Source organism: Melospiza melodia, chromosome 1 (assembly GCF_035770615.1).
Source record: "Melospiza melodia melodia isolate bMelMel2 chromosome 1, bMelMel2.pri, whole genome shotgun sequence".
Lineage (NCBI taxonomy): Eukaryota > Metazoa > Chordata > Aves > Passeriformes > Passerellidae > Melospiza > Melospiza melodia.
In genome coordinates this window covers 42,430,886-42,457,772 of record NC_086194.1, presented here as the reverse complement: position 1 = coordinate 42,457,772, position 26,887 = coordinate 42,430,886, and the positions used below count along the sequence as shown (strand labels likewise).

At 43.5% G+C, this 26,887-nt stretch overlaps 1 protein-coding gene across 1 annotated transcript in view; it reads left to right on the top strand.

Annotated features, from left to right (window-relative positions):
* Nucleotides 1-210: 210 nt before the first annotated feature.
* Nucleotides 211-26,887, top strand: part of TRIM71 (tripartite motif containing 71) — a 54,070-nt gene continuing 27,393 nt past the window's right edge. Inside the window, exon 1 of the mRNA XM_063176874.1 lies at nt 211-1,101. Within this exon, the coding sequence (XP_063032944.1) occupies nt 226-1,101 (876 nt within the window). The 5' untranslated portion in view covers nt 211-225. The remainder of the gene's footprint in view (nt 1,102-26,887) is intronic.

The window sequence follows — 26,887 nt, the reverse complement described above, 5'->3', positions numbered from 1 at the left end:
AAAACCGGCCCATCGATCCCACTTGGCAAAACGACTGATCGATGCCAGCTTGCTGGTAAGCTGCTTGCAGAACTACCTTCTCCCCGCGCCTCTGCTTTTCCGCCCACGCTTTTTTTTTTTTTTTTTTTTGGCCTTTTTTCTTTTTTTTTTCTTTTTTTTTTTTTTTTTTTTTGAGGGAGGAGAGACACGTTTTTGCCCCCCATCGGGGAGTCAGGCCCATCGCAAATGGCTTCGTTTCCCGAGTCCGACTTCCAGATCTGCCCGCTGTGCAAGGAGATGTGCGGCTCGCCGGCTCCCCTCTCGTCCAACTCCTCCACCTCCTCGTCCTCCTCGCAGACCTCCAGTTCCTCCGGGGGCGGCGGCGGCTCCTCCTGCGGGGGCCCGCCGCGGCGGCTCCACGTCCTGCCCTGCCTGCACGCCTTCTGCCGCCAGTGCCTGGAGGCGCAGCGGCACCCCGGCGCGGGGGACGCGCTCAAGCTGCGCTGCCCCATCTGCGACCAGAAGGTGGTGATCTCGGAGCCCTCGGGCATGGACGCGCTGCCCTCCTCCAACTTCCTCCTCAGCAACCTGCTGGACGTCGTCGTCGTGGCGGCCGCCGCCGACGAGCAGAAGAACGGCCGCGCCGCCGGGACCGGCCCCGCCGCGGGCTCGGGCGGCGGCGGCGGCAACAACCGGCACCACGGCCGCCCGCCGCCGGGGCCGCCCCGCGCCGCCGGCTCCTCGCCCGCCGCCGCCGCCTCGGCCGCGTCCTCCTCGACGTCGTCGTCGTCCTCCTCCTCGGGCGGCGGCGGCTCGGCGGCGCTCCTGCTGCGGCGGCCCCACAGCCGGCAGGGCGAGCCCCGCTGCAGCTCCTGCGACGAGGGCAACGCCGCCAGCTCCCGCTGCCTCGACTGCCAGGAGCACCTGTGCGACAACTGCGTGCGGGCGCACCAGCGCGTCCGCCTCACCAAGGACCACTTCATCGAGCGCTTCGCCGCCGGCCCCGCCGCCGCCGGCCCCGCCGCGCCGCTCGCCCTCAGCCCGCCCTACCCCGCCTCGCCGTACAACATCCTCTCTGTCTTCCCCGACCGGGCCAGCTACTGCCAGCACCACGACGACGAGGTGAGCGCAGGGAGGGAAGGAGGAGGGAAGGGGCGGCTGCGCTCCCGGCCCCGGCCGGCGCCAGAGGGCCCCCGCCCGCATCGCCGGCTGCCGGGGGGCGGCGGGGCTGTGGGGACAGGGGGCAGCGCCGCCCCGGCAGCGGCCGGAGCGGGGCGCGGGAGCCGCCGACACACCGGGGGAGGGCGTGCGGAGAGGCGGCGGCGTCCCGGGCGCAACCCGCTCGCACCGGGCGCTGCTCCGCGCCGCCGCCCGGGAGGAGGAGGAGGAGGAGGTGAGCCGGGGGCCCCTCCGCGAGGTGCGGGACCTGCTGTCCCGGGAGGCGGCCGGCGGAGCCCCGGTGTGCCCGTGAGCGGCTTGCAGCGGGAGCTCTGGGCTGCTGCGGGCGCTGTGTCCCTCAGAGCGGCTCGTCCGGCGGGTACCGAGGGGTGGCGGGGCCGCGCAGATGCAAGGGAAAAAGGTTTGGGGTCCCCCAGAGTCCCGATGCTGAGTTAAACTGGTTTGTGGAGTCTGCTTTGCACAGCCGTGTTCGGCGTGTAACCCACTGGAGGAAGAAAAACGAATAAATAGGGAAGGAAGGTAACTGTGTTGAGAAAAAGACGCCTTTTTGATTAATGAATTATAAATAAATAAAAGGCAGTAAAAAAGTTAGCAGAGATACTCACGCTTGCAAATGCCAGCTACATCTACTGCTCTTGGTTAACATCTTTTCTGCTTCTGTGGTGGCAAACATCTACTGATGCAAAAACAGGAACTTGCTTTACGTAGTGTTAATTTAAAACGCTTTGGCTTTGCAAGTTTTGATTCTGGTGACCCTAAGTATTGTTTCATAGATCTTAAAACAGGCAGTGGCTTCTTCAAAATGTACTTGAAAGTGTCTTAAGTTTCATTGGGATAGTTTCTTGCTGTGATAACTTGAAACTTGATTTTTCGTTTGAAGCTGGAAAATGGCGATCTGCTGACTTTCCCCTTTTGCTCTGGGGGTCAACGCGGGAGGATTTTGCTGGAATTTTCCAGTAACTGGTGTTGGAGGCAGTTTCCTCCCAAGATGAAATTTGACAGCACAAGGGGCTACGGGGAAAACCTGCCTGAGGACAGGGGTGGTACAAGAGCTTCCTGTGGGATGCTTGCTTAACTGATAAACGAAGGCATTTCGCCCAGGGAAATGTGGTGATGCCTTTGTCTTCAGTTTTCAGGGACACTTTTTCTATGTCCTCTAATGTTGCTGTAGGTATGAAATAATTCTGGAAATGCCTGGCATTTTGTGTTTCTTAGAGCTGCTAGTGGCAGAGGACAGACTGTATGAATTCTGTGGGAAAAGAAAGACCTTAAAATGACATTTGGGGAGCATGAAGTGTGATTGAGGAACAATTAAGTTTTTAACAAAAACAAAAACAGCCCAGAAACGTTTTGGCAGCTGAGCTGCTTACAGATTTTTGTGATATCTCAGCATCTCCCTAAGAGTGGGGTTCCTAAAGCACTTGTGTAATACTGAATGCTAGACTGAAATGAGGCATGATGTTCTTAAGACACTAGAAAAAAAAACATCTTTCTGCATTCATTTTGGAGTATAACTTCGGTTTTGTGGTGCAGGCTAGAAAGCTTCTAGTTTTTGTATTCTCAGTAGGATGAAAGTTCTTTTCGAAGTGTGTAAAATGAAACAATTGAGGGCTTTTGGCCATAATATAGAATATCCAGCTTCTAATGCAATGTGTTCTGAATCCACTGAGTAAAAGAGTAGCTGGGATAAGAGTTCCTAGGTATTTTGTGGACTTAAAATCTTAAATTGCAAAGGGAACAAAGGTATTCTACCCTTGCTTAAACTGTATGGCTTTTCTAGAAGCAACTTCTGAAAAAGCTTAATTTATTTGACATAAATAATTTTACTTTCAACAGTGCACTCTGAAAAGAGTACACCTCTTAAAAGGATTGGGTTTGGGTGTTCCTGTGTCCTGTAGACCTAGAAATTGTTTTAAAACAACTAAGTATTTTCAAGCCTTCAGCTCCTGTTGAGAAAGGCTTTTATTCTGCAAATTAATGATCTACTACTGTTCTTGATTAGTGCGTTTTGGTGGCTCCTTAATGCGGGTGTGCCTGATCAGTATTTGCAAGTATTTATTATTCACTCGAGAGGAATTGTTTGGGATAGTCTGACTATTGGGAACAGTTTGTCCTGTAAATCTTTATCACTTTGGCTAAAAATATGGGTGAGGTGTACAACTTTTTTTTTTTCTGAGAAAGGGTGGCTGCAAAACTGTGAGGGTTATTGCTTGTTTAAGAATGCTATTTACAGCCTCATAAAAGGAACGATAATAGAAAGGCAGCCTTCCAGGAGAGTACTTAGTGCATCACTTAGGCACTTTGTTGGGCTAAGAGTGTAAAAACAAACCTAAAATGCAAGGCAGGAATGGTAGCCTGAAACTTTAATATTAGTAGTTAAAAACCCGGGTTCTGCTCAGTATGTGAGAAAAGCTGGTGGGCAGGATATTCCCTCTGATTAGTTCATGCAGGTAAGGTTTGGGCATAGGCAGATCTCATCTGCAAGCTGCTGGAAGAGTAATTCTCTTAAATGCAGAGTTCTCCTTCCCCAGGATAGATCCTCCTTACCCTGTTATAAGGAGTTTGACCCCCATCCCTGAGGGTTTTCTGCACAAAAGTTGTTGGCTCCTCCCTTATTTTGTGCCTCCTTGCCTAGAACATGATACTCCTGTCCTAATATTGCTACTCATTTGTTACCTTTCATCCTGTTCCTCTCTGGTCTTTCCACCCCTCCTTCTGGGAATCACTGTCCGTTCCCCATAATTTTCCCTCATTCCACCTCCGTTTTTAGACTCCCTCGAGTGAGAAGGGAAATAGCACCGTGGGTGGTGACTTGCTGGGTGTTCCAAGTCTCAAAACAAGACTACACATACACATTTGCCAGACAAGATCAGTGTAGTTGCTCATCCTCTTTATGCAGAGAAATGCAGATTTCAGCTCTTAACTGGGATGTGTCTGGCGTGTAGTCTCTTTTTAGTGGAGATGGTTCTGGTCTTGGTTGAGCTGTTGACTCCTGTTGTGTGCTATGAGTACATAACAGTCTCTGAAACAGAGAATATTGACTGTTACAGTAGTGGCAGACATTAGAGAGTGGAACCCTGAACATTGCTTTCTGGATAGCAGTGCCTGCAGATAGTACAGTGATGCATGAAAGAAGGTGAACAAAACTTGTGGGGTGAGGGGGAATCAAAAGCCAATTCTTTGTCATGGACCTTCTGTTGAAATCCAGTCTGGTGGTTTACTACTGGGAACCTCACTGTCTGATGTAAAATGCTTAATTTCAGATGTTTTGAAGCATTCTACAAAAGTAACCATGTTACAACCCTGAAAATTTTATCTTGTCTAGCATTTTTTGTGTGTACAGCGCTATCAATGCTACAGTAGCAACTAGATGTTATTGTTATAAAAACCAACTAGACAGGGGACTTGGAAAGATTTTACTTTAGTCTTACCCGTAATTAAATCAAATATCCTCCCTGATGTGTCAATGTGTTCTTGATTGTTTAATCTCGGACTGAAAGAGCACCTCTGTTTTTCTTGGCAGGATGAATAGGCTGTAAACTAAACCACCATCTTAGAAAATGTTGGAACAGCTGTAGGACACTTGGCTTGTGTTGATAAACTGAGTCAAGTGAGTTTGCAGAAAGTGGAAAATGCTACAAGTTGCAAGTTAAATAACTGGGACTTTCATTTATGGCAGAGCTCAGCTTCTGTGAGCTTGAATATCATTTCATGATAACAGTGGTGGATGGTCAAAACACTTCAATAGCAGACTTCTGACACTTTCTAGGAAAGTGTGGAGTTGCCAAATTCAGTCAGCTTAATGGTGTATGACCCTTCTTGTTCTGATATTACTCTACAGATTCCATTTTAGAAGTGGTTCATGGACTACCAAGACTTACAAGACAAAACCCTGTAGCACCACAGCTCCCTCTGTTGCAAGAAAGGCTTTTAAAGATCTTTCTCTCCTTGCCCTTAAACACACTGTTGCTTCCTTCTCCTTGCATCATGTCTGTCTTTGGTCAGGGTCATAACTGATCAGATTAATTTACAAACTCTTTTAAGTTTTTTGCCATGTCAGTGAGTTGCAGTGGTTCATGGGGCTGTTGGAGCATGCAGACAAGACTCACTAAAATCAGATTGCTATGTTGCATATATTCTTGGATTTCTTATCTTTTTAGATTATGACTAAAATGCATTCCTTCTTGTTATTTTACAGACTGAAAGATGCAATTTTTGGAGGCTTGCATGTGTATAGGGGAAAGCATTCAACTTCATAGCTGTCAGCTGAACTGAAAGCTACTTACCTGGTACCTTGGCTAAAGTTGCTGATTGAATTTATGTCTAAGCTCCCCTAATGTAGGGTAGAGCTGTGGTCTCACAATAGGGAGCAAGCACACTCAGGAGATGCTTCTCTGAGCCAATTTAATTCACTTAACATGACAGAAAACTTTTCCCTTTTGCTAGCACTGGGATAAGTTTATTTTAATTCCAGGCTGAACTGGTATGAGGGGAAAGGAGGAATGGAGCGGTTAGACAGGAATGGTAGGTTAAATGTGGTTGCTTTTGTGTAATGGCTTTCCATGCTCCCAAATGCTGAGCTTTGCTCCCTGGTGCTCCCAGTGCCACCCACCCACGCGTCTCGCCAAAGTGGTTGGCTCATGCAGAGGGAGTATGCCCGAGTTCCCAGTTCTGCATCTCTTGCTCAGGGGTTATTTGTGTGAAACTGCAGTGTGTGGTACAGGCTCTTGCTGTTTCTCTTTGTAATGATTAAGGTTTTTGCCACCTAACAAAGAGATTAAAAATTTTAGGAGTGTATCCAGAGGCAGTGGTTTTAAATGCGATGCATTGTGTCACTGGTGTTGTGACTGCGAGAGCTTCAGGTTTAGAGGAAAAAATGTGCACATGAGCTAGAGAAATTCATACTTCCAGGGCATGTAAGAAACTGCATATAGATCTTGGTACTCATGCAGCCTTCATTGATCATACTTACTGTGTCTTTTCTCTATTGATATCAAATGCACATACAGGTGCCCATCTGAGAACAGTGCTTCAGATTGGGTTACTGACAGTTGTGTTTTCCTTTTAAACTTTTTCCTGATGAAGAAAGCAGGGTAGTGAGTTACTTTGTTCATATGTGATTTATGGAATGTGGATTTAACATCCTTAGAAAGATAAAGGGTTGGAATAATTTTTTTTCACAATATTTTTTAGCTTACAAATACTGTTCAGCTATCAGGTGTTAAACCTCTGGGATTACTCTGCCTTACCTTCCCTTTAGATGCCTCTTCACCATCACATCTTCAACTCCTGGCTCTTCCCTGCATGCAGAAGTCTTTTGATTTAACTCCTTCTCTTTAGGAAGAGAATTAAAACTTTTTGTTTTAAACAGCTTTAATATTATTCTGGAGAATCCAATGCCTCCTTGCTGCTTTGCAGTTGACTGGTGTTGAAATCCACTCACCATTTTTAGGGTAAATACAGTGAAGTTGTCAGGTTTTTCTCTTGGTGATATGATGATGTTACACTACTGGCTTAATTAAATGTGGCTTCAGACAATTTTCAGTGAGTAAAAATTGGAAGAAGCATAGATGCCTTGGATGTTCAGGCAACTTTCATGGACTGTTTTTACTTAGAGCCTGTCTTTGAAAACCCAAGAGTATTGCTGTGTGTTAGGGGTATTAATGCTTGCAGGCTGCAGCATAGACCTCTGAGGCTGTAGTGACATACAGCTGGAGATGTGCATACAATAAATAGGCATGAAACTAGACTGCTGAATACCCATAATTTTGTGAATTACAGTTTTGTTAGAACTGATGCCTTGAAGTGTATCTTGTAAGTGGGAGAGAAGGTCTAGCTGAGTTTTTGCTTTAATTTAGTGATGAAATTTTTCATCATGTGTAGCAGTTTCTCCTTTCAGCTAAATCTTCAGAGCATGTAAACATGCTTGCTAGACCATGCTTCCTTTAAGGAAAACTACTTAGTTCCTCAGTTTTAAAGTCAAGGAGGAGATATCATTCCTCTTTCAATACTGTGTCTCAGTGGCCCAGTCTCTTCCTAGTTTTCCTCCCATAATCCCTTCCTTCCTGCAAAGTTGTTGGTGTCTTTCCATCAGGCAAAGAAAGAATCACGATGTGTTGAGAGCACAGATCTTAAGCTGCATGAACAATGCACTGAATGCAAGACTAATGTTACCACAGATAAGATATCACAGAAGGGGTTTATTGTCTTCAGCTGTAACCCACTTTCAGTAGACCAGTTACAGATACGGTCTTGGATCATAATTATGTAGTACATAATTTTTACTAATGCTTTTAACCTATCATTCAAAGTCTTTAATTAAAAAGTGTAGACATACTGGATGGGACTGGTTGTTGCTTGGCAATCCAAGTATTGGTTCATGTGATGAATGGATGTCCCTCATCCCAAAATATATTAGGCATATTGACTTTGTTTCAGCTGTACTCTTTGTGGGCTCAGCTGCAGCCCCTTCCATGGCTTGTTTTCTTGTTTCCCTGGCTGTGCTTGAAGGGCTCTGTGGGTGGGATGGGTTTGGTCCTCCTAACAAATTAGGCTTGTGCATCAGAATCAAGTTACAGAAATGGAACAAAAAACATGGTATTGCTCCAATTCCTTATCTCCTTGAGTACAAAAACTTCTTTACTATGTAATGTCACCTCAGAAGTTATTTTATTATTCCTCTTTGCACTGCCTTCTTAAAGAAGAGAAACTGTATGTGGCGAAGACAGTAGTGTGTTTCTTGTCTAAAGTTCTTTTCCTTCTCATCTACTTGTTTCTTCCTCTGCTATCAACTTCAACAAAACAAATTCTTTTCAGTTACAGCGTCCATAGCTGCTAATCTTTTTTAGCAACTAAAAGTATTGGCCAGCTTTAAATGCTCTAGCTGTATAGCCTAGTATGAAAAAAATAAAAGCCAGTACCCACAGATGAGGCTCATGAATATATGTTCTGTGTTGTTCAGGCATCTTGGATATGTGTGCAATACTGACAGAATTAATTCATAGTTACATGTTCAGCTCTAAGAAATAAGGGCACCATTCCTGTTATTTCACTTGAGTGTGTAACATGCATTGCTAAAACCCCAGATGGTGAACTTGTTGGCTAGGATGATGACTAGTTAGCAGTTTCCTTCATATGTGGTTGAAATATTTTTGAAGTGACTAAGGCTTGAACTGGAAACTTCAAATGCTTATTGTTTTATGGTTCTGTATGCTTTGTGTGCTGTATGCTTCTGCACTGGTGCTGACTTGGAGAAAATGGATTACCTCCCAGCAGTAGGGAGGTGACTTGAGGCAAGCTCTAAACTTGTTGGACTGGCAATGGGTGAGAATCCCTTTTCAGAGTTGGGTACTTAAAATTCTGGGGATTGTGAGATGTCTTGAATGCTACAGAGAAAAGCTCAACTGAAGAAACATGTGGATTGCCTTGAAAACTCATTTCTAAGTAGACACATTAACCTAACCAAAGCAGCTGCTGTCACCTCAGCAGCTCAGTTTTACTCCTGTTTGTTACTACAGTATTCTCTCTCCTAAGAGCACCCAAGCAATCACCAAGGCTGCTCTTATACCAGTGCTTTCCAGGGATGTGAGAACAGCAATGTTCTTGCCCTTTAATCTGTGTTGGGGGGAAAAGGGTGCTTTAGTGAGCTAAAGGTGATAGCTGAATTTGTGTTGCATCATCCCTCTCATGTTGGTTAGTGTCCATGCATAACCAAAATATTTCAAGGTGTTCTGTGAAGTTTGCTAAACCCTCTTTTTCAGTTGGTTGCTTGTATTACATGCCCCCCCCGCCAGTTTCTTTTGGGGATAGCCAATGTTGTTAAACTACCATCTACTGTAAATATTTCCTTTTGCTAGGCAAGGTATTGTGAATGTACAGAACTCTCAAATGCTGTGTTTGGCTGGATTAAAACACTGGCAGGGACCTGAAATTCAGCAATCAAACTTCACTGTGATTCTTGGATGGTGGTGCTGGAGCTTGTTGCTGTAACTTCCCCGTGTCCTGTGTTGTCTTGGGTTTTGTGGACTCTCTCTGGATGTCTAGGCACTTGCTGTCCAGAGTGGCTGGCATATGCTAAAAAACTAATGTTATACAGCCTTTTGTTCAGGTGCTCTTGGTTAACAAAGGGCAAACTATTATTTAGGGTAAAATGTCAGCTATCAAACTTCAAATCCTCCCCTTTTCCCTCCCCCTTCACTTCAGTGGTTCTTTTTACACAGCTTTTCACACTGTCAGAGAGTTAAGTGTACAAAATAAAAATCCCTAGCCTTAAATATTGGGTGTGAGCAAAGCTTGAAAGCTGTCTGCATTACGGATGCCCTTAAGCTTTGTAATCCACCCTAGTGCTGCATCAGGGACTAGAGAAATGCTGCTGCCTTGTGTCAGGGTCGGTAGTGGGAAGCACCAGTGAGTGAGCCAGTAGGGGCTGCCTGACAAGGTTACTCTTGCTGATCTTCTGTCACCTTGAATAATGCCATGTCAGGTGTGGAGGGTGTAAGGGACAGCCACCAGGTAGCTCCTGGGGTCTTGCTGTGCTTTGGAAGTCAATTCTGTAGTTCCAGAATGTTTTAGTAAGTGCATGTGTATGTGAGGCAGAGCAGGTCTGTTACTTTGAGGAAGAACTTTTCTCAGAGCATAGAAAGAAGGAGCAGCATGCCTCCAAGTCTTCCTTTTTTTTTTTTTTTTTTTTTTTTCCCCTTTAAAAACAGTGCTGGTAAAGGGTTAAATTCCAGCCCCCTGCAGCACACCCCGCCCCCACCGCTATATATGGTATGCCCAAAGGCACTGGAGATTTAATACATTGAAGTTGGAGCGTGAAGGGGGTCTGCAGCCTGCTAGACAAAGTCACTCAAATTTCAAGAATACTTGATCCATACAAGGATGTTACTTGAGAAAGGCATGGCTTCTCTGTTAAGAAACCGATTGCCGAATGAGCCAGTCTGCTGAGTGTCCCAAACACAGCTTTTGTGGCTAGATGAGCAGATTGCAAACCAGATTTTCTTTAATCGGTGGCTGACTGACGAGCAAGCTAGCTGAAGTTGTTGTGAGACCCGAACAGCCTCCCCTCAGAGAAGTGGTTATTTGTAGGGGAAAATGAAAATTGTTGTTTCTCCCACTGAAGTGCTTGCAAGTCGTAGACATGATTGTGCAGATAATGATACAAGAGGATTCAGTTGAATTGACTGAATACTAGACTGAAATAATGGAAAATAATTTCCCCATGCTAGTTACTGTAGAAGTACCTACAGCATTGCAGTTATGTCCCAACAGGATGTATTTGGTGTCAACTTCTGTTAAAGGCTTTTAAATGGATGGGAAAATATTGGATATTGGGAAGAAGGGAAGGGCAGTTTATGGAAGAAAAAAAGATAAACAAAACCAAAATTATCATAATAAACAAATTGGTACTGGAAAGATCAGGTAGTGGTCTGGAGTGGATTCTACCCTGAAAGAATTAACAAGCAACACTAACAAAACATTTGGGAATTGGAAAGGATGAAGTACAAAAGAATTCCTAGAATACTGAGGTCCCAGTCTTTCTAGTGCTGCTCTTGTATGTACTAAAATGGTTATGGTGGTAAGATTTAATGCTCTCCTTGCTTCTTCCTTTCTTGTACTCAATGCAGTTGTCATTGAGGGGGCAGATGTAATAAACCCTACCTCCCCCAATATCATGGAAGCATTGATAAGATTAGAATTAAGAATTGGATTAGAATTATATATGGTGGCTACTGACAAAGTTCCAAAAGGTAACTACATGCCCTCCCTTATCATGAAGGTGCTGTCTTCTTTCTCTGTTCCAGACAGTGTGTATTTTAATTGACAATATTCCATGGTAGCTGCTGCACTCTTCTTGCATTACTAACTTTTTCAAGGGCTCTGAGCCTGTTGCTGGATAATTAATGTATGGCCCCTGAGCTTTCTGTTGCTGAAGCATGGCTTCCTTACTTGAATTACTCTGTGTGGTTGTTGGTGGGATGGTTCTTAGGGAGGTTCATGGTGGGCAGTCCCAGCAGGCTGGGCTGAGTGGAAGCAAGGCTGAAGTGTCTCGAGCTGACTTTTGCTGCATAGCTGGCAATTTGCTGGAGGGCTGTCCGCTCCAAACTTCCAGTCATTCCTGAGATGTGCTTTTTCCATTTGTATGCACTTCCCAATGCATACAAATTTGATAAACTTCCTGAGTTTTAGACAATTGTGACTTGTCAAAACAAACATGACTTTATCTTCATGCTATTGCTTTTCTGGCAAAGGTGGAATTATCCCACCTTTGCATCTTGTCAAAAGTAGTTCATTACGTGCCTCTGAATCTGAACTGTTCCTCAGGAGCAGTTGTGTCAAGTCAGCCGAATTTCTTTGTCTCTTACCAAAACAAGTGGAAAGCCTCTAAGGCAATATTCTGCTGAACCTGATGGGGTACATGTGGGCCCCTCATTCCAAGTGGCTTATTCTTCAAATAATATTTCCAGGGAGCAGTTGTACGCCTTGATGCTGTTCCATATTGGTGCATGGTTAGTGCATGTCGGTATATTGTAGTAACAATTGAAAATTCTTTATAATTTAGGAACCTAGGTCTTCTAGAGAACCACTAGAGAGATTTTTGCTGGAAGTGATGAAGCACTGCAGTTACAATTAATATAATGTGTGCAATTCATTTCCCCTTGTAGGAGGCTTTGGCATTGACTGGGGATATAGGTAAGGTCAGCATATCTTTGCAAAGACTGGAGTAGTTGGATTCTGTGGCTGGCCACTTGAGCTTGTAGTGGCATACTTGGGCTTGGCTTAGATCCAGAGGCTCTTCTTTCACTGGAACACTTCCTTGTCAGTCCTTTCATTTCTTTTCCTATGCCTGTGAGCCAGTGAAGGGAGTTCAAGTAGTACGTGATTACTGATAGTCTTTACTAGTGCTCCTATGTCTGTCTCTTGGCAATGATGCCAAAAAACTTTATACACTGTAAGAACAAATGGGAGAACCATAATTTAAAAACGCAGGTGTTAACATGTGCCTACTTTCACAAACTGCAACAAAAAAAACCCAACCGGAGCCATTTTTAATTTAATAGTTTCATTTCATATTTCAGTCCTTAGGTGCAAGCAATTAACTTTTTTTCTTCAGAGTACCATAATTTCTGTAGTTGTAGAAGTTATTTAGAATGTTAAACTACTTATAGCTTTATTTTAATTGGTTTCCAATTTGCTTGTGTAGCTGCAGAAACTTTCTGAGGAGGAGTTACTCAGCGCCTTATTTGGCCACCAGTTTCTTAGAGTGAAGTCATGCCTTTCAATCAACATCCTTGTAAATACAATTCATAGCATTTTCATTCTGTACATGATATCACTTCTGACACCTGTTCTTGATGCCAGCCTGTTCCATTCAGCAGAGAACAGGGGCTGCTAAGGAGCTTCAGCTGATGAAACTCCCCAATGGTGTGGACCAAAGATGTATTGAAGGTCCCTTTTTCTGGTCCAAACCTGTTCATCTCCTTTCCTTCCCCAGCTCTGCCTTAAACTTAGGGAAGGAAGCTGAGCATGGATACTTTGAATAAATTTTTGGTGAAAGCCATAGTTGTGCATTTCATTATAAAGCATTCTTGTGACTAAGCATGTCACTTTTAAAATGTCATGGTTTTTGGTAGTGCAAGTCACTGTGCAAATGTGGAACAAGTGTTCATTCCTCTCAGCTGCTCAGTAATACACTTCTGTTGCCATTCATTTGTCTTCATTATATATTGTCAGTGTATGCATGTAAACATCATTTTTATAAGGTATTTATGAGGGTTTGGCTAGCATAATAAGACCAACTTATTTTCTCCTCAATGAAGGATAAATCTTGACAGTTAATCAATCTAGGAACAATGTATTGAACCAGTACCCTGTCAGAACTGCTGTTTTGTCTTCACCAATGTTCAAGACAGCTATTTCAGAAAAAAAAAAAAAGGAAAGCTGTTTAGAATGTATTTTAGAGTAACTGATCTACAATGTGTCCTTCCACTTAAATTTTTAAATTATCATGGGGAAGCATTGATGGTGTCCTGTCTTATTTTAATATTAGTTTTTTTATGTAAGCAACAGAAAAAAATCATGGTCTCAACTGAAAATACCATATAATGCATGAAATTCAATATGATCTTGTCTATAGGAGAACACAATATTTTCATCAATGTGTTTGTTGTTTGAATTTTAAATTCATTTTAACACCATCCCAGGAGGAAATATAAAAGGAAACACTTTTCACCAGCTAGGGGATAGATTGTAAAGAGGAAGTGTTGCATATCAAAACAAAGACTAAAAAAAAAAAAATAAAAAAAATAAGGATACCTCCCAGCTGAGATCACTGTATGCTATCCAAATATGCTGTCAGCAGGTGAGAGACTCACTGACATGAAATGCTGTCTTGGAAATCTTGTTTCTTTCATCCAGTTATTCCTCAGCATATGAGAACAGTGTTATCCTCATTGCAGAATTCAGGTACACTTGTATATGGCTTGTCTGGGATGGAAATCAGACAAACTATTTGGGATAATGATAACCTCCCTCATTATAACTCTTATCTTAATTTTCAGCTTTTTTTGCAGTTTATTCCTCCCTTTGAGAACAATTTTCTCATTATTTGTAGTGGTGTATGATTTTGCCCCAAAGCTCCCTGGTATGAATTTTTTTCCTTAAGATGTTATCCACCTGTGTTAGTGGATCCAGGTTTTGGGTGTAGATGGGCAGCTTTCCATTTGGCTCCCCTGGCAAAGATACTTTGACAGACAGCTACATAGTCCCTTGCTGAAGGAGGGAGGTAGTAAGGGAAAATAATCCAAGGTGACTGACACGGCTCCAAATCTAGTAACTTCTTTTGGATGCACATGTTGTAATAAAGTAGCACAAGTTTTTTGAGCGGCATGATGTGAAATTATATAAAATGCTACATTTATTATCTAAGAAAGGAAACTCCTCTTCAGAAACTCCTGTCTGGCCCAGGAAAACTGTTGCTAGTCATTGACTAGGAACAAAAGGCTGTTGGTTGTTGGAAGATACTTCCCTAGATCAGTAAGAGTCAGAATATCATGGTGTGTCTGTTGTTTTTCCCCATTTCATGTATCTGTTTTTCTCCAGGCAGGGGAGACATTCCTGCCAAATATGTATGCCATCTCTCTTGTTCTGCTACGGCTAGGTGGAAATGCTTTCAGAATGAAAGATCTTTGCAAATCAAAGTTTAAACAAACAAAAAGGAACAAAACCAGCCAAAATAAATTCTCAAAACACCAGGTCTCATGTGGTCAAAGAAGCCACTTCTTGGAGTAAGCTGGCTTGTTTCATGTTTGATCCCATATGGAGTTACGGAGGGAAACCATTCCTCGAGTGCTTTTGTTAAATAAAGCTGTTGCCATGAATTAAGCAACGCTGCCCTGGAATGTTTCTGATCATGGTCTTGCAGAGCTTGTGACCTTTGCACTGAACATGTGAACTGAAACTTCATCTTCCAGTGTTCAATAACCATGTTAAAAATTCAGAGGTGAGGCAGTCTTGGGATTTCCTTAGGCTAGCTTAAATGCCAAGTGAAATTTAAGTACCGATTTATAGTGTTACTCTTCCCTTTTTTTTGTGCTAAGTTTGAGGTACAATTTTTATTATAAACCTGAAAATTCTTTGTCTATGCAATCATGGAGGTCTTTTTAATTGATAATGTCTTAAAATCCTTTCATTTATAGAAGCCAACTAAAGCATTAAAATATTGCCACCTTCTTGTCTAGATGCATTCAATTACTCTCTAATTAGAATGCTTGTAGTAGTATACTACTACTGCTTCTTAAGGCAGTTGCTTTGACCAGGAGTTGGTTGTAGTCCCTGCAGAGAATATTCATTTTAACTGGGCTGCAGCTGAAAGGGGGAGAGAAGCAGTTTAAAAAGTGTGCCCCTTGCAGTCCATCACTTTGATGCCACTGGACTTCCTACCCAAAGAGAATGCTATTAACAATCAGTCTTTTTCCTGTTTACCAGGCAGGAACACTGCCACCTCTTGGCTACTCACCATCCTGACCTTGCTGAAAACTCTGTTGGTTCTTGTGGTGTTTTCCGGTGCAGTGTTCCTGAATAATTAGGTGGTGGTGTAGTGAAAGCCTTAATATACCATATTGTATACTTGAGATTTTGTATGGAGATCCTAATAATTGTGGATTCTACCCTGGAACAAAAAGATGGAGTATTATTTGGTCAAGTGACTTTCAACTCTGACCCATTGCAGTATACATCCCCTAAAAATGTACTAGGTTAAGATCTATTTCTGCCCTCACTAGATTAGCTGACAACACAATTTGGCAACAGTGCTGGCATCTGAAAGTAATGTCTGGCACAGAAGAGATTCAGCCTTTATGCCATTAAAAGGGAATTGACAAAGTATTTTCTACTGATCTTTATTTGGTTTTGGTCAAAGCTATGTGTTGATCAAATGGTCAATTCTACAGCTGGGGAAAAAGGGCTGTGCTAGGTTCTGACCATGTTTCCAATATCAACTTTAGTGAAGCTGGCTTGAGAAATAGTTTAAATTATTGCAGCTTCAGGATTCATGATACTGTGGAGGTTATAACAGTTAACTGTTAATTCCAGAATGCTTCCCAGTTAGGAGGGAAGTTATGCCTCTACTCAAAACCCTTTTCTTGCTGAAAGCAGCTTTGTCTTTTTCTGTAAACATCCAGTGTTTGTCCGGTTGTGCAGTGAATTTAATTCTCAAGAGGATGCCCAGAAGGGTGACTTCTTCAGCCCAGTTAATGTGCCACAAACAAACTGAGCCTTGATGAACACCCCCAATGCTGGCTTTTTCTCTAACAAGCCAGCCCAGTGAGTGCTGGGAAGAACTCCTACTTAAACCTGCCCATGTGAGAGAGAAGTCTGACTTCTCTCTCTCTGATTTCTCTCTGGGAAGTGCCACTTCTCAGAGGACTTTTCCTGTAGAAAATTCTGGTGCAAAGCAGTGGCACCCATAGCCCAAAGGGCTGTAACACCAGCTGGTGCAATCCCCACCTCAAGCAGCGAGTTTTAGTGGAATGTAGAAACTTGAGAGAGAGACAAGGTGCTTACAGAACATGAGAGGACTTCAGTGGTTGAGTGGGCTTGTCAGCTAACAACATCCTGACTCCTATATTAGCAACTGGAATTAATTTCTGGATGTGTAATTTAAGCTCCATAACAGTAATAGAGGATCTGGGTTTCCAGCATCTGTTCATAAGTTGCATCTCAAAACCCCTTCTCAAAGGTGGTCTCCTTCCTACACCCCCTAGCCCAGCCCCTTCAGGTGTGGGGGCGGGAGGTCATGGTGGGGAAGTGGCTTTGTGCTGCTGTATCCCTGTTTTATGCACATTTCAGAAATTAGGCAGGTGTAAATCCAATTTCCTGTGAATGAACTTGCAAGCATCACTTCTGAGATGGTGCATTGGAGCCTCTTGTGGGGGAGACTTTTATAGAAGACTTTTATAGAAGAACAAGAGTGACTGGCTTGAGAAGGAGGGTAAGGAAGAGTCCGGCTTTCCTTGTCAGTAGGAGAGATGGGGGCTTGGCGTGCCAGTCAGTATTCCAGTGGCTCTTATTCCACTTAAATAAATTACTTATTAAAAAAAGAAAAACATGGACTCTTCTATTGCTGCACTACAAACTAGAAAATAAGCTGCAAAGCTTTAAAGACCTTCTGTAGCCATAGCAAATGAGGCTTCACTGTGCAGGCTATATGCTTCCTTCTTGCAGATCTTGGTGAAGTAACAAAGGGTAAAAGTTACCGTACAAGCTTTTTAAGCATTCTTGTCTGGCTTTGTGAATCAAGGTTTAGAACCGCTGAAATTTCATTATTGTATTTAAATGACAAGTAATTTCATTGTCTAGAAGTTACTAAAATATTTTTGTTTAGCAGAAAAGCCTCTATGTTGTGTTCAGTTTTGATGGCATACAGATTAAAGGTGTATTTTGCTGGTGCTGTGGCATTAATGAAAATGCTATTTGGTGCCTATTTTTCAGCATCCTTATTAGTGCGGAGTCAGTTGCGCTGTATGAGCAGCAGTGATGGATTTTTAAAATGGAGGCTTGTTGGAGGGAGGGAGGATTGGCAAATACATGATGGGTCTAAAAATTACTGGAAAACAGTAATTTTCAGAAGTGTTTCTCCAGTGGCAGATTCATTAGAATAAAATGTTAACTGAATAGTTTTGACTAATTTGTGATAAAAGTGAACAGATAATGGAAATTTCAGGATTGCTCCCGGCTATTATGATGGCTAAGTATTTTGCATGGAAGAACCAAAACCTACCTTAAGGATTTTTTCAGCCTTTTGGACAAAGCTTAAGAGTTTTTAACATCTCAAAACATGTTTGACCTCCCCACCCTTAAGCCATTTTGACACTCTTTACCATTGCATTTCAACAGGAAAGAAAGATCCTTTTTATAGCCAAATGGCTTCCTCCTTCTCTTCTGCCTCTTTCCCCTCCATCCCCCACCCCAGAGAGCCTTTCGAGTGCTCAGGCTTCAGCTGCTGCCTGGATACTGGCTACATCTGTCTTGTTTAGATGGTCCTAAGAAAAAACAGCACTGAATGTGACCGGAGGGCCAACAAGATATGTTTCTTTTCAAATTTGAAAGGAAGCCCTGCACTTGCTTCTGCCTGTTTCTCTAAACTGTTTTTAAATCAATCATGGCTCTTGCTGGTAAATGCTTTCAATCCTGTCCCTCCCTGAAATGCTCAATATCCAAAACATTTGAAGAAAGTCTAACGAGTTAAATATGGTGGTGTTCACAAGCCCTGTTTCCCCTCATACAGCTTCCAATTTGATGAAATAAACTCTTTATGGGCTCTTGCTTTGAGACAACCATTGGGAAAAGTTTCAAAGAGCATAGTGTGGCTCTAGGTGGAATTTGTAGGTTTGCAAGTCCATAAATACTTACACTGATGGCAGACTGGGCTTTTGTATTTGTGTTAAAAGGGACAGCATTAAAAACTGATTTTGGATCTAAGCAGTACTTGATGTTTTGTGGAGAAAAAGATGGTGACTGTCATGGAAAGAGTAATTATGCTGGGCAGATGGAGGACTGAGTAGTTCCTATTTGGGGGGGAAATCATCTGATATTCTTAGAGTGCAGGATTAGGGCTGGAACAATGGCAATCGCTGCCAGTCAAGAATGGAGTTACAAAAATGTGGGGTGGTAGTTCTGACTTTTAAAGGTTCATCAGCTGGGTGGGGGCAAGCAGTGCAACTTGATCCTGTTCATAAAATTCAGCCATAGCTAAAATGGATTTGGCCCATGTGACAATATCTTGTTGCACAGAAAATAGGAGGAGACTGTATTTTTATGCATGAGAACACATTGGTTTGCATCACAACCTGTGTGTGTCTGGCTGGAGGTGCCAACTTTTGGTTAGTAGTGCCTTTACACACTGGAAAATGCATTTTTATAATGAACTGTGGGGAATAGAGGAGAAACAAATAGCAGAAAAAATTGCTCTTTTAAGAGTTCCTATCATCCCTTGACTAAATAATGGCTGTTGCTACTTTTATTGGTTAAGAAACTTATTAGCCATTTCATTTTTATTAGGCTTATACTGCAAGTGAATAGCTCTGTGTGTGAGCTCTATTTTAATGCTGTGACGTTTTTAGTCATGAAAATAAGTGTGTAGGAGATGTGCCCTAAATAATTGGCATGTTACTGGTGTGACTTGGGTGTCCAAGAAGCTTGTCTTTTAAGTTTTGGGGGAAATGTAGCTAGAGTGAAACTGTTTCATTGCAGCATTTCCTCTGTAGTTACAGTGCTTGAACTTTGGAATCCACTTTCCTGGCTTTTGTGTGGGGGAGGCAGAGCAAAATGGATGTTTGTGCTGAACTCAGCCCGTGCACCGGGCTTTAGATAACAATTATTTGGCTTTTTGACATCCTTGTCTTTGGCATGTTGAGCCAGCCACACGGGGTTGTCCTGTGAATTCGCACCCCAGGAGCAGGTCAGCTCGCTGGGGCTTTAATTTCCACTCACCTCGCCCTGCTGCACTCGTGGTTCTGTGCAGAGATGTGTAACCTCACCCAGCTCTCAGGTGGTTTTGGCTTGTGTTCTGGAACAAATACTCTGAAGCTTGGTTCTTGGATGTGTTGTAAGGACAGTCTCTACCTCAAGCCAGTCTCTTAGTGCACGCTGCAGGATTTGGAATGGAATGTGTAGCTTACTCCTAGAACAAGAGGAGCACTTTTAAAATGCATTTCCTTGTGAAAAGCTGGATTAAATAGGAAAACAGGTTTGCAAAAAGTGAATTTAACAATTTAGACTCAATTTCTTCCAGACTTGAAGGGGTAGATTTCAATTTAATTCACTGATTTAATAAAAATTAGTGGCCTGACATCTGCTGGTTCTCAGCAGACATGAGAGAGGTCACAAACTGGAATAGGCTGTGCCTGTACTGGTGGGTTTAACAGTGCTGGCACAAGGTGACATGTACATTAGCTAGATTTTGTTTTCGCCCAAGAGAGCTCTCAAAGTACAAATTCTCTTCCAAGTAAGCTGTAGCTTTGTTTTCAGATTTCTCTTAAAAGGTGTGGAGTTCCCTGAAACAACCTTCTAATGCCCAAAGACCTCTCTGATTTGAAACCCATGTCCCATTTTACAGCCTGTGCCTTTTCTCCTGCAGAAAAATGGGGAGCTGGGGGATAGAGATGGGGGTTAATGTATTAATGATCAGCCTTGCTTTAATATTCAGTTTGCTAAAAGCTGAGGAATTTGGAGTTTCTGTCGTATTATGCTGTAAGGATTGCTCTCACTGCAAAAACCCTGCACTTGGCCCATATTTAGCTCAGTGCGCAGCCCTGTTCTGCTGGTGTGGGGTGAAGGATGGACACACACTGCTCACAGGAGTAGTGTTCAGCTGGGGGAGCACTGAGGGCACTAACAATACTGTGTCAGCCCTGATACCAATCTCCCCATTTTTATTCCTCCTCTTGGGAAGCTGAAGTTTGGCCCCCTCCAGCCTGGGCCCAGTGCCTCCAGCTGCTCAAAATGGAGGCTGTGTGCTGATACAAAGGCGATGCTGCTGCTGCCGGAGGGCGTTCCTCCCCAGCGCTGGGCTCCTCCAGGGCTGGATCTGCCCTGGCCCCAGGAGCCAAGGGCAGCGCTGCTGCTGCTGCTGGGCCGGCAGGAGGGGCAGGCTGGCCCCTCTCCTCCCTGCCCACCCATCAGCACCAGCCTTTACACCTCGAGCAGTACTGCTGTCACTTTCCTGTCATCAGTAGGGCAGGCTGTGTTAGTGAACTGATGAGTAACTTCATCCTTTATAGACTGTGGGTGAGTTTTCAGGGTAATCTTCACATCAGTTCTCAAGGTGCTGGTGCTTGCGTGTCTGAACTGGGAGAGTGCTTGGAAGGCTGGTGGTTCTGGAAGAGGTGGGTTTGCTTGGGTCAGCCTTGAAGCCTTTGTGAAACCTCTGCTGTGTATTTGTGAGCGCAAGTCTGAGGTTGTACTGGGTGCTGCATCGTGGAATACATACATACTTCATGTAAGTTCAGAATCTTTTTGGAAATAGAGCTGCCTTCCCCTGACAGCATCCACAGTGCAGCCCTGGGGACTTGTAATTCTGCCTAAAGTGGAGGAGAGGAGTGGTGTGGGATTGGAATAATTACTTGAAACTTGGAGTCTCTTGGGATTGAATAGCTTCTGTTGGATATCATGAAACCACAGTACTAAACAGCTATCTCTGGCAGTAAACCTTGAACCACATGCACCTTCAGGTCCAAAGTATTGCCTGCAGTGAATTTGCTCTTTTTTTCTTCAGCTCATTAGACTATGCCACCAACAGAAGAGCGGTCTTTATCAGAAGAGACGCTGGTCTGCTGCATGAGTAAAACACAAAAGTCAGTGTGAAATCTGTAATAGAGGGTTCCTGCCTTGTTCCTCAGTTTAGCAAACCCTTCTGCAAAGACCATCTTACAGTGGAGCTCTTTACACTTTGAGTTGTTTAGTTGTAATCCTTTATCTTTCAGATTTCCTGCTTGTCTGGCACCACAACTTTTCACCTGTCTTCTAATTCAATACTTGGTTTTTTTTTTTTTTTTTTTTAATGTGGCTTTAACAAACAAATATAACTTGGGGTAAAGGGAAGAATATTAATGTACAGTGTAACTGGGGCTTCTGTTCACTGTAAGGGTCTTTTGACCTGCTTATTAGTGGGGGCATTGTTCTGGTAAGCCATTCCAGGACCCATCCTGCCAGTCTTCTGCACAGGATTAATCATTTCCTCTTGACCTCCTGCTCTCTTTTCCTAACATGTTGCATTGATCAGAATCCTTAACTCACAAGTTTGCTCCTGTTTTTTAAAGGACGGGAGGAAAAGGAGGGGGGAAGGAATGCAAAGAAATTAGATATAATGTCTGCTGTTAACATTCTTAGTAAGCTTTATTCCTTTTTTTCCTGCTTGACTCCTCCCTTCTCCCAAGAAAAGAAATCCCTTCCTGGTATGTATTAGCTCCAGATCTCAAGCATCTTGAGTGCCTCTGTTTCACTGGAATTACTTTTTTTGAGCATGCAACTTCCTGCAAGATCAGCTCTGCTTAGAAAGGTCACATTTAAAGCTTTACCTAGCTGAGGCTTTCACAGGCTACTGATCTACCACATTGGAGCACTTTATTAATCTTATCTGCAGCATTTCCATCATAGGTAAGGCAGCATCAAAAATACTGCACGTGACTCTTAATTTCCCTCTAGTTTGTTTTTTTAAATGCCAGCAGAGGGGAAGGTATTTATGGGATCATATGGGGTACCTCCTAGTGGGGAAACCTCCATGTTTGTCTTTACTGACAACATCTTTGTTAAGCCTTTAAGGGAAGGTACAAGGATCTGCTGCCAGCCAGTCCTAGATTTTATCAGTAGCAGAAAGGAGGACTTGTTCTGTTCAAATCACCCACGGATCTGTATTCCCCTACTACCTGTTGCTGGCAGCTGAACCAGACTTCACAGGAGTAGACCTCTCTAGACTTCAAATTTTACTTCTGCATGACCTAATTGATCCAGCCCACTTGTGCCCGAGTGTGGTCTGGTTTTGAGAAGGCTGCTGCAGCTTGTGCTTCCTTTTCTTAGGTGTTAACAGCAGCTCCAAGGGAGAGAGTTAAGCTGAAGAAAGGCAATGGGATAAAAGCAGAGGTCTGTTTCCTGTTCTCATAGAACCTTTTTCTGTGAGGCTGCATGTCAGAAGCAGTCTTTCACTCTTAGCCCTTGCTTAAGACCTCGCCTCCTGGAAATAGATTCTTTAACCTGCGCTGTATCTCTAAGCAGTGATGCTGGCTGATAAGCTGTTCTGGGTGCAGTGGCCTTGCTCAGATCAGAGGAATGCCAGGAGTATTCCCAGGAGTACTTTGTGCTGCTCTGGGCTACCTGGGGATTCATCTTTGTACCCCAGTTGAGGCTCAGAATGGCTCCAAAGGGCACTGAGCCATGTGACTGACCATGCACAGATTACTGAATAGCACAAATGGCAAAGCTAGAAGTAGACCAAGAGCTGGAAATAAAGCTGGGTATAGCTGTTCTATCAAAAGCAAATGGATTGGAAGCTCACTCTATCTAGTGATAAATTCATGGTCCTGTGGAGTGAGAGATCTGACTTAGCCCATCCACTAAGCCCATGGCACCCTAGCATGAGGCACAATAGCCCATTGTTCAGAAGCTGTGGGGATTGTTAGCTTTTTGTTAACTGCTGATTTTGGAGGAATCACCAAATTCCATTTTGTTTCCTGCCCTGAGGTAGGGTTGTGGGACTGTCCTCTCAGTAAAAAAACTGTGATGGCTTGTAATGTCTTCTTACTTCCCAGAGCTGTGTGTTTAGACCAAGCAAAAAGGCCACATCACAAAGCAGCATTTCACTGTCACAAAGAAAGTGGGTCAAGAATTCTGAGATAATACAGGATACTTCCTAGCAGAGGAAGCTCCATGTTTGTCTTTGCTGGCATCGTTGTTGCTGTGTTGTGAGGCAAGCCTTTCACAAGACCACCTCCTATGCGTGGTCATAGACAAAGCCAAAGAAATCACCTGCACTGAAGGCAGGTTCAGGCTGATAGCTCTGGCATTCTGCATGCGAGGGCTGGAGCTCGGTGGAGGGAGCTGTGCATCTTTCCTGCCGCTCCTCTCAGGAGATCCTGCGGGCTGGGGGTGCTTCCAGCCGTGCACAAAACCTTGCATTAAGTAGTTGTTTTTTAGCTGCTCTCGCCCACCACACCCGAGCATCCAGGCTATTGTCCCTGGCTGCTGCTGCTGGCTGTTGTGCTCCCCTAGCATCTGGCCCCAGTGATAAGGGACACAAAGCAAAGATGAGGAGGACTGTGCAGCCACAGAAGGGGGCCTCTTACTTGCCCCTGGTCCAGCTCCAAAGGTCTGTCTTCCTTTTCCCCAAGCTTCCTTGTGGAAGGCTGCAAGGTCCCTTACTGCCATTGGTTGATATCAAATGGGCCCCTTCAGTTGGGGTGTGGAAGGGGGTAGTTGCATAACATGCTTCTCTTTTCACGTGTTATCTTGATGGACTGTCTTGGCAGTTATTAGCCTGTTCAATCAGGGGGAAAAAAAAGTCTGTTGACTTGTTTCTAAAGCTTCAGCTGTGTGAGCATACATACAGTTGTCTTCAGCATTGAGACTACATGCTCACAAAAAATTACAGCAAAAAATTGCTACAATTACAGCAGGGATTTTCCAGGAGTGTCTTGTGAATGGTTTCAAGATACAAGATGTGTTTCCACTGTAAACATGAAGTCCTGCCTCCAGTTCCATTTACACAGATGAGAACTCATGGAAAATGGTTTTTCCCCAGTATAAGTAGAGAAGATATTTTTCAGTTTCACATGGCAGTCAGAATAGGGCTGAGGCAGGATCAAGACCAGTCAGTCACACCTGCATGATTCATATCTTATTCCAGTCCCATGCCATCTTCTGCTGAAGAGCACATGACTGACTACCTGCAGTGCTAGTCCAGCATTTGGCTGCTCAGTTCTGGTCCAGGGAGTATACTTGAACCCCTGAAGAACTCTAGGGCATTGCCAAGTCTCATTTCTGGCTCAAACAAGAAACAGAATTCTCTTTTCAGGAAAGAAGGTATCCAAGTGGCTGGATTTCATAAGTTTTTGTGGCAGAAGCTGTGTCAGTGCAGTATCTCAATTCCAGAAATAGCCTTATTATCCAGTCTGAAACCAATGTATTTTGCTAACTGGTCTGTTTGTATAAGAATTATTTTTTAAAATTAGAGATGTGAAGAATAGCTCTTTCTAGCAAGGGCTCTTTTAAGCTTTGTACATCTTCCCCCAGAGTGTGATGATGCACTGGCACCGGTTGCCCAGAGATGTTGTGAATGCCCCATCCCTGGCAGTGTTCAAGGCCAGGTTGGATGGGGCCCTGACAACCTGTCCTAGTGGAAGATGTGTCCCTCCTCCTGATGGGGGAGTTGGAGTTAGATGGTCTTTAAGGTCCCTTCCAGCCCAAACCATTCTGTGATTCTGTGGTCTTGTATTCCTCTTGGAACCATGGAAGGTAGTACAGCAAGAGCCATGAGGTAGCTTGCAGACCTGATGAAAGCTTTGATTTTCTCTCTTGGAGGGAAAATGTACAGTGGTAGAACCTCTCCTCTGTCTAGGAAACAGTGGGCACGTTCAGGCTGCATGAAGTAAGGGTGATACTTCCATAATGTCTCATCAGTGGATTGGAGTTTGTGTGAGTAAACCAGAACACTAACAAAAAAAATCTGTTGTATTTTTCTCACAGTGGTCTTGATGAGAAATGTGTGTCTTCTGCAATAGAAGGCTTCTGGTTACTTGTTTTACTTTTTCAGTGCTACCTGAATTGAGTGCAGAAAGGATTAAGATTGGTGCCATCTGTATGTTTTGATTTGGCAAGTACATTAAGTTTGTGGTTGCTTTCTCTAAGTGATTACCAGTGTGGTCTTTCAGCATTCTATTGGTTGTATCTGTTATTAAAACAGATTTAAATATTCTTTCACTTGTCTGAACGTTTGATTGTTACACTCTTTGAAGAGAGTGGTTTAGCTCAGTGGCCCACATAGCACAGAATATATTCAGAATGTGCTATGTTTGTGCTGTCTTTGTGATCACAGACCTTTCATAGAAAGAAAGTATGTGGGAAGAGAGGTGGTTCTGCTCATCCTTATTCTCTAAGGTAGGTGTTAAAGGTGGTGTGCTTTTCACCTTGCTGATGAAAATAATGTTTGCATATGAAAGAAGCCTGACCAACTGGCTTACAGCTTACCATGTGGCTTACAGCACAGAGAGGTATTTTACTGAAGGTGTTAGTGCCAAATTAAAATTCTCTGAAAATGTTCTTCCTCATCAGAGGTTGTGGATATATACAACTCAGTCCATGCCCAAAGTGTCTGCTGTGGTTTAGTTTCTCACATGAAGAGCTAGCAGTGAGGAATCCTGGAACACTGATGTAGGATGGGGAGGGGAGTTCTCTATGTTCTATTTGGAAAACTTGTGCTCTTGTCACAAAGGAAAACACCAGCCTGTACTTTCCTGGCAATAAAGCATGACTTGTGTGACCCTTTTAGACTAAAGAAATTGCTTGGAGTTGCTTAAATATGCATAGAAATGTCTTAAATCCACCTAGAAATACCTCAACAGCTGATTGCATGCAAACTGGTTTTCCCTGTGTGTTTCCCTGCTAATGGGGGCTCAGACATGCTCTCCAAGTGTCCTTTGGTTGGTTGGGGCCCCTTTGATACCTGTGCTGCCCTTTGCCAAGCAGCAATAAAACCAAACCCTTTCTAGGAACTTGGAAGCAGTCAGATCAGAGCCTGCACGTACAATGCCAACATTCAGCTGAGCAGTGTACAAGGAGCAGTTGGAAACAGGGCAGTAGTAGATGAAGTTTAAGATCAGGGAAGCTAGAGAAAGAAAGCAGAGGCCAGTTTTTTGCTTAGCCTGTCTTTCCTACCTCAGTCAAAAAGTAGTGGAGGTAGAGCTAGACTAAAAGTGTTGCTCTGAGTCCTTCCTCTGAAGAAGCATGAGCTCATCTCAAATGTATTGTTTAAAAAGCAAAACCAACAAAACTAAGTGAACTGCTTTAAAGTGTAATTTCTAAAAACTGAACTCATTCCAGGAAATAAATACAATATTCTAGCATTCTCTGCAGTGAATTCTTTATGTTCTTAAGTTCTGCTTGCTGTCACTGCTATGTGATTAAAAGATACTTGAATGATTCAAATGTTGGAGTGTCTCTTGTCCTTAAAGCTTGATAATTTAATATTCATTATTTGCACTTGCAGATTCACAGTGCAAATTCGGTTTAGAGAGATTGAAGTTAGTTTAATCTTTGCCTTCAAGACTTTAAACTCCTCCTTCCCATCCACCCCTTTCAAGGATAATATTCCACTGTGCCAGATTGCCCATATTGCCACCAGAAAATTGCTTGGACCACTTCTTACAAAATCAAAGGTCAACTCCATGCCTTGGTGGCAGCTGGGAAACTAATGATTTAATGCTGCTTTGACCTTTGCCTTCCTAGTCCGTTTGAGTCTGACCCAATGTTTTAATTTTCCAATACTGCTGGGCAGTTGGCTTTTGTCTGTTTCCAGATGTAACTTGCATATTGAGGCCTGTTACTGAAGTGAGAACAAAACAACAAAACATCTCAGCCTACAAGGGGAAGGAAAAATAACAGCACCTACTTTTTACACTACAAAATACAGCTGTCTGATGACACTGATGCTTCTGCAACTAACCAGGGTCAGGTTTAGAAT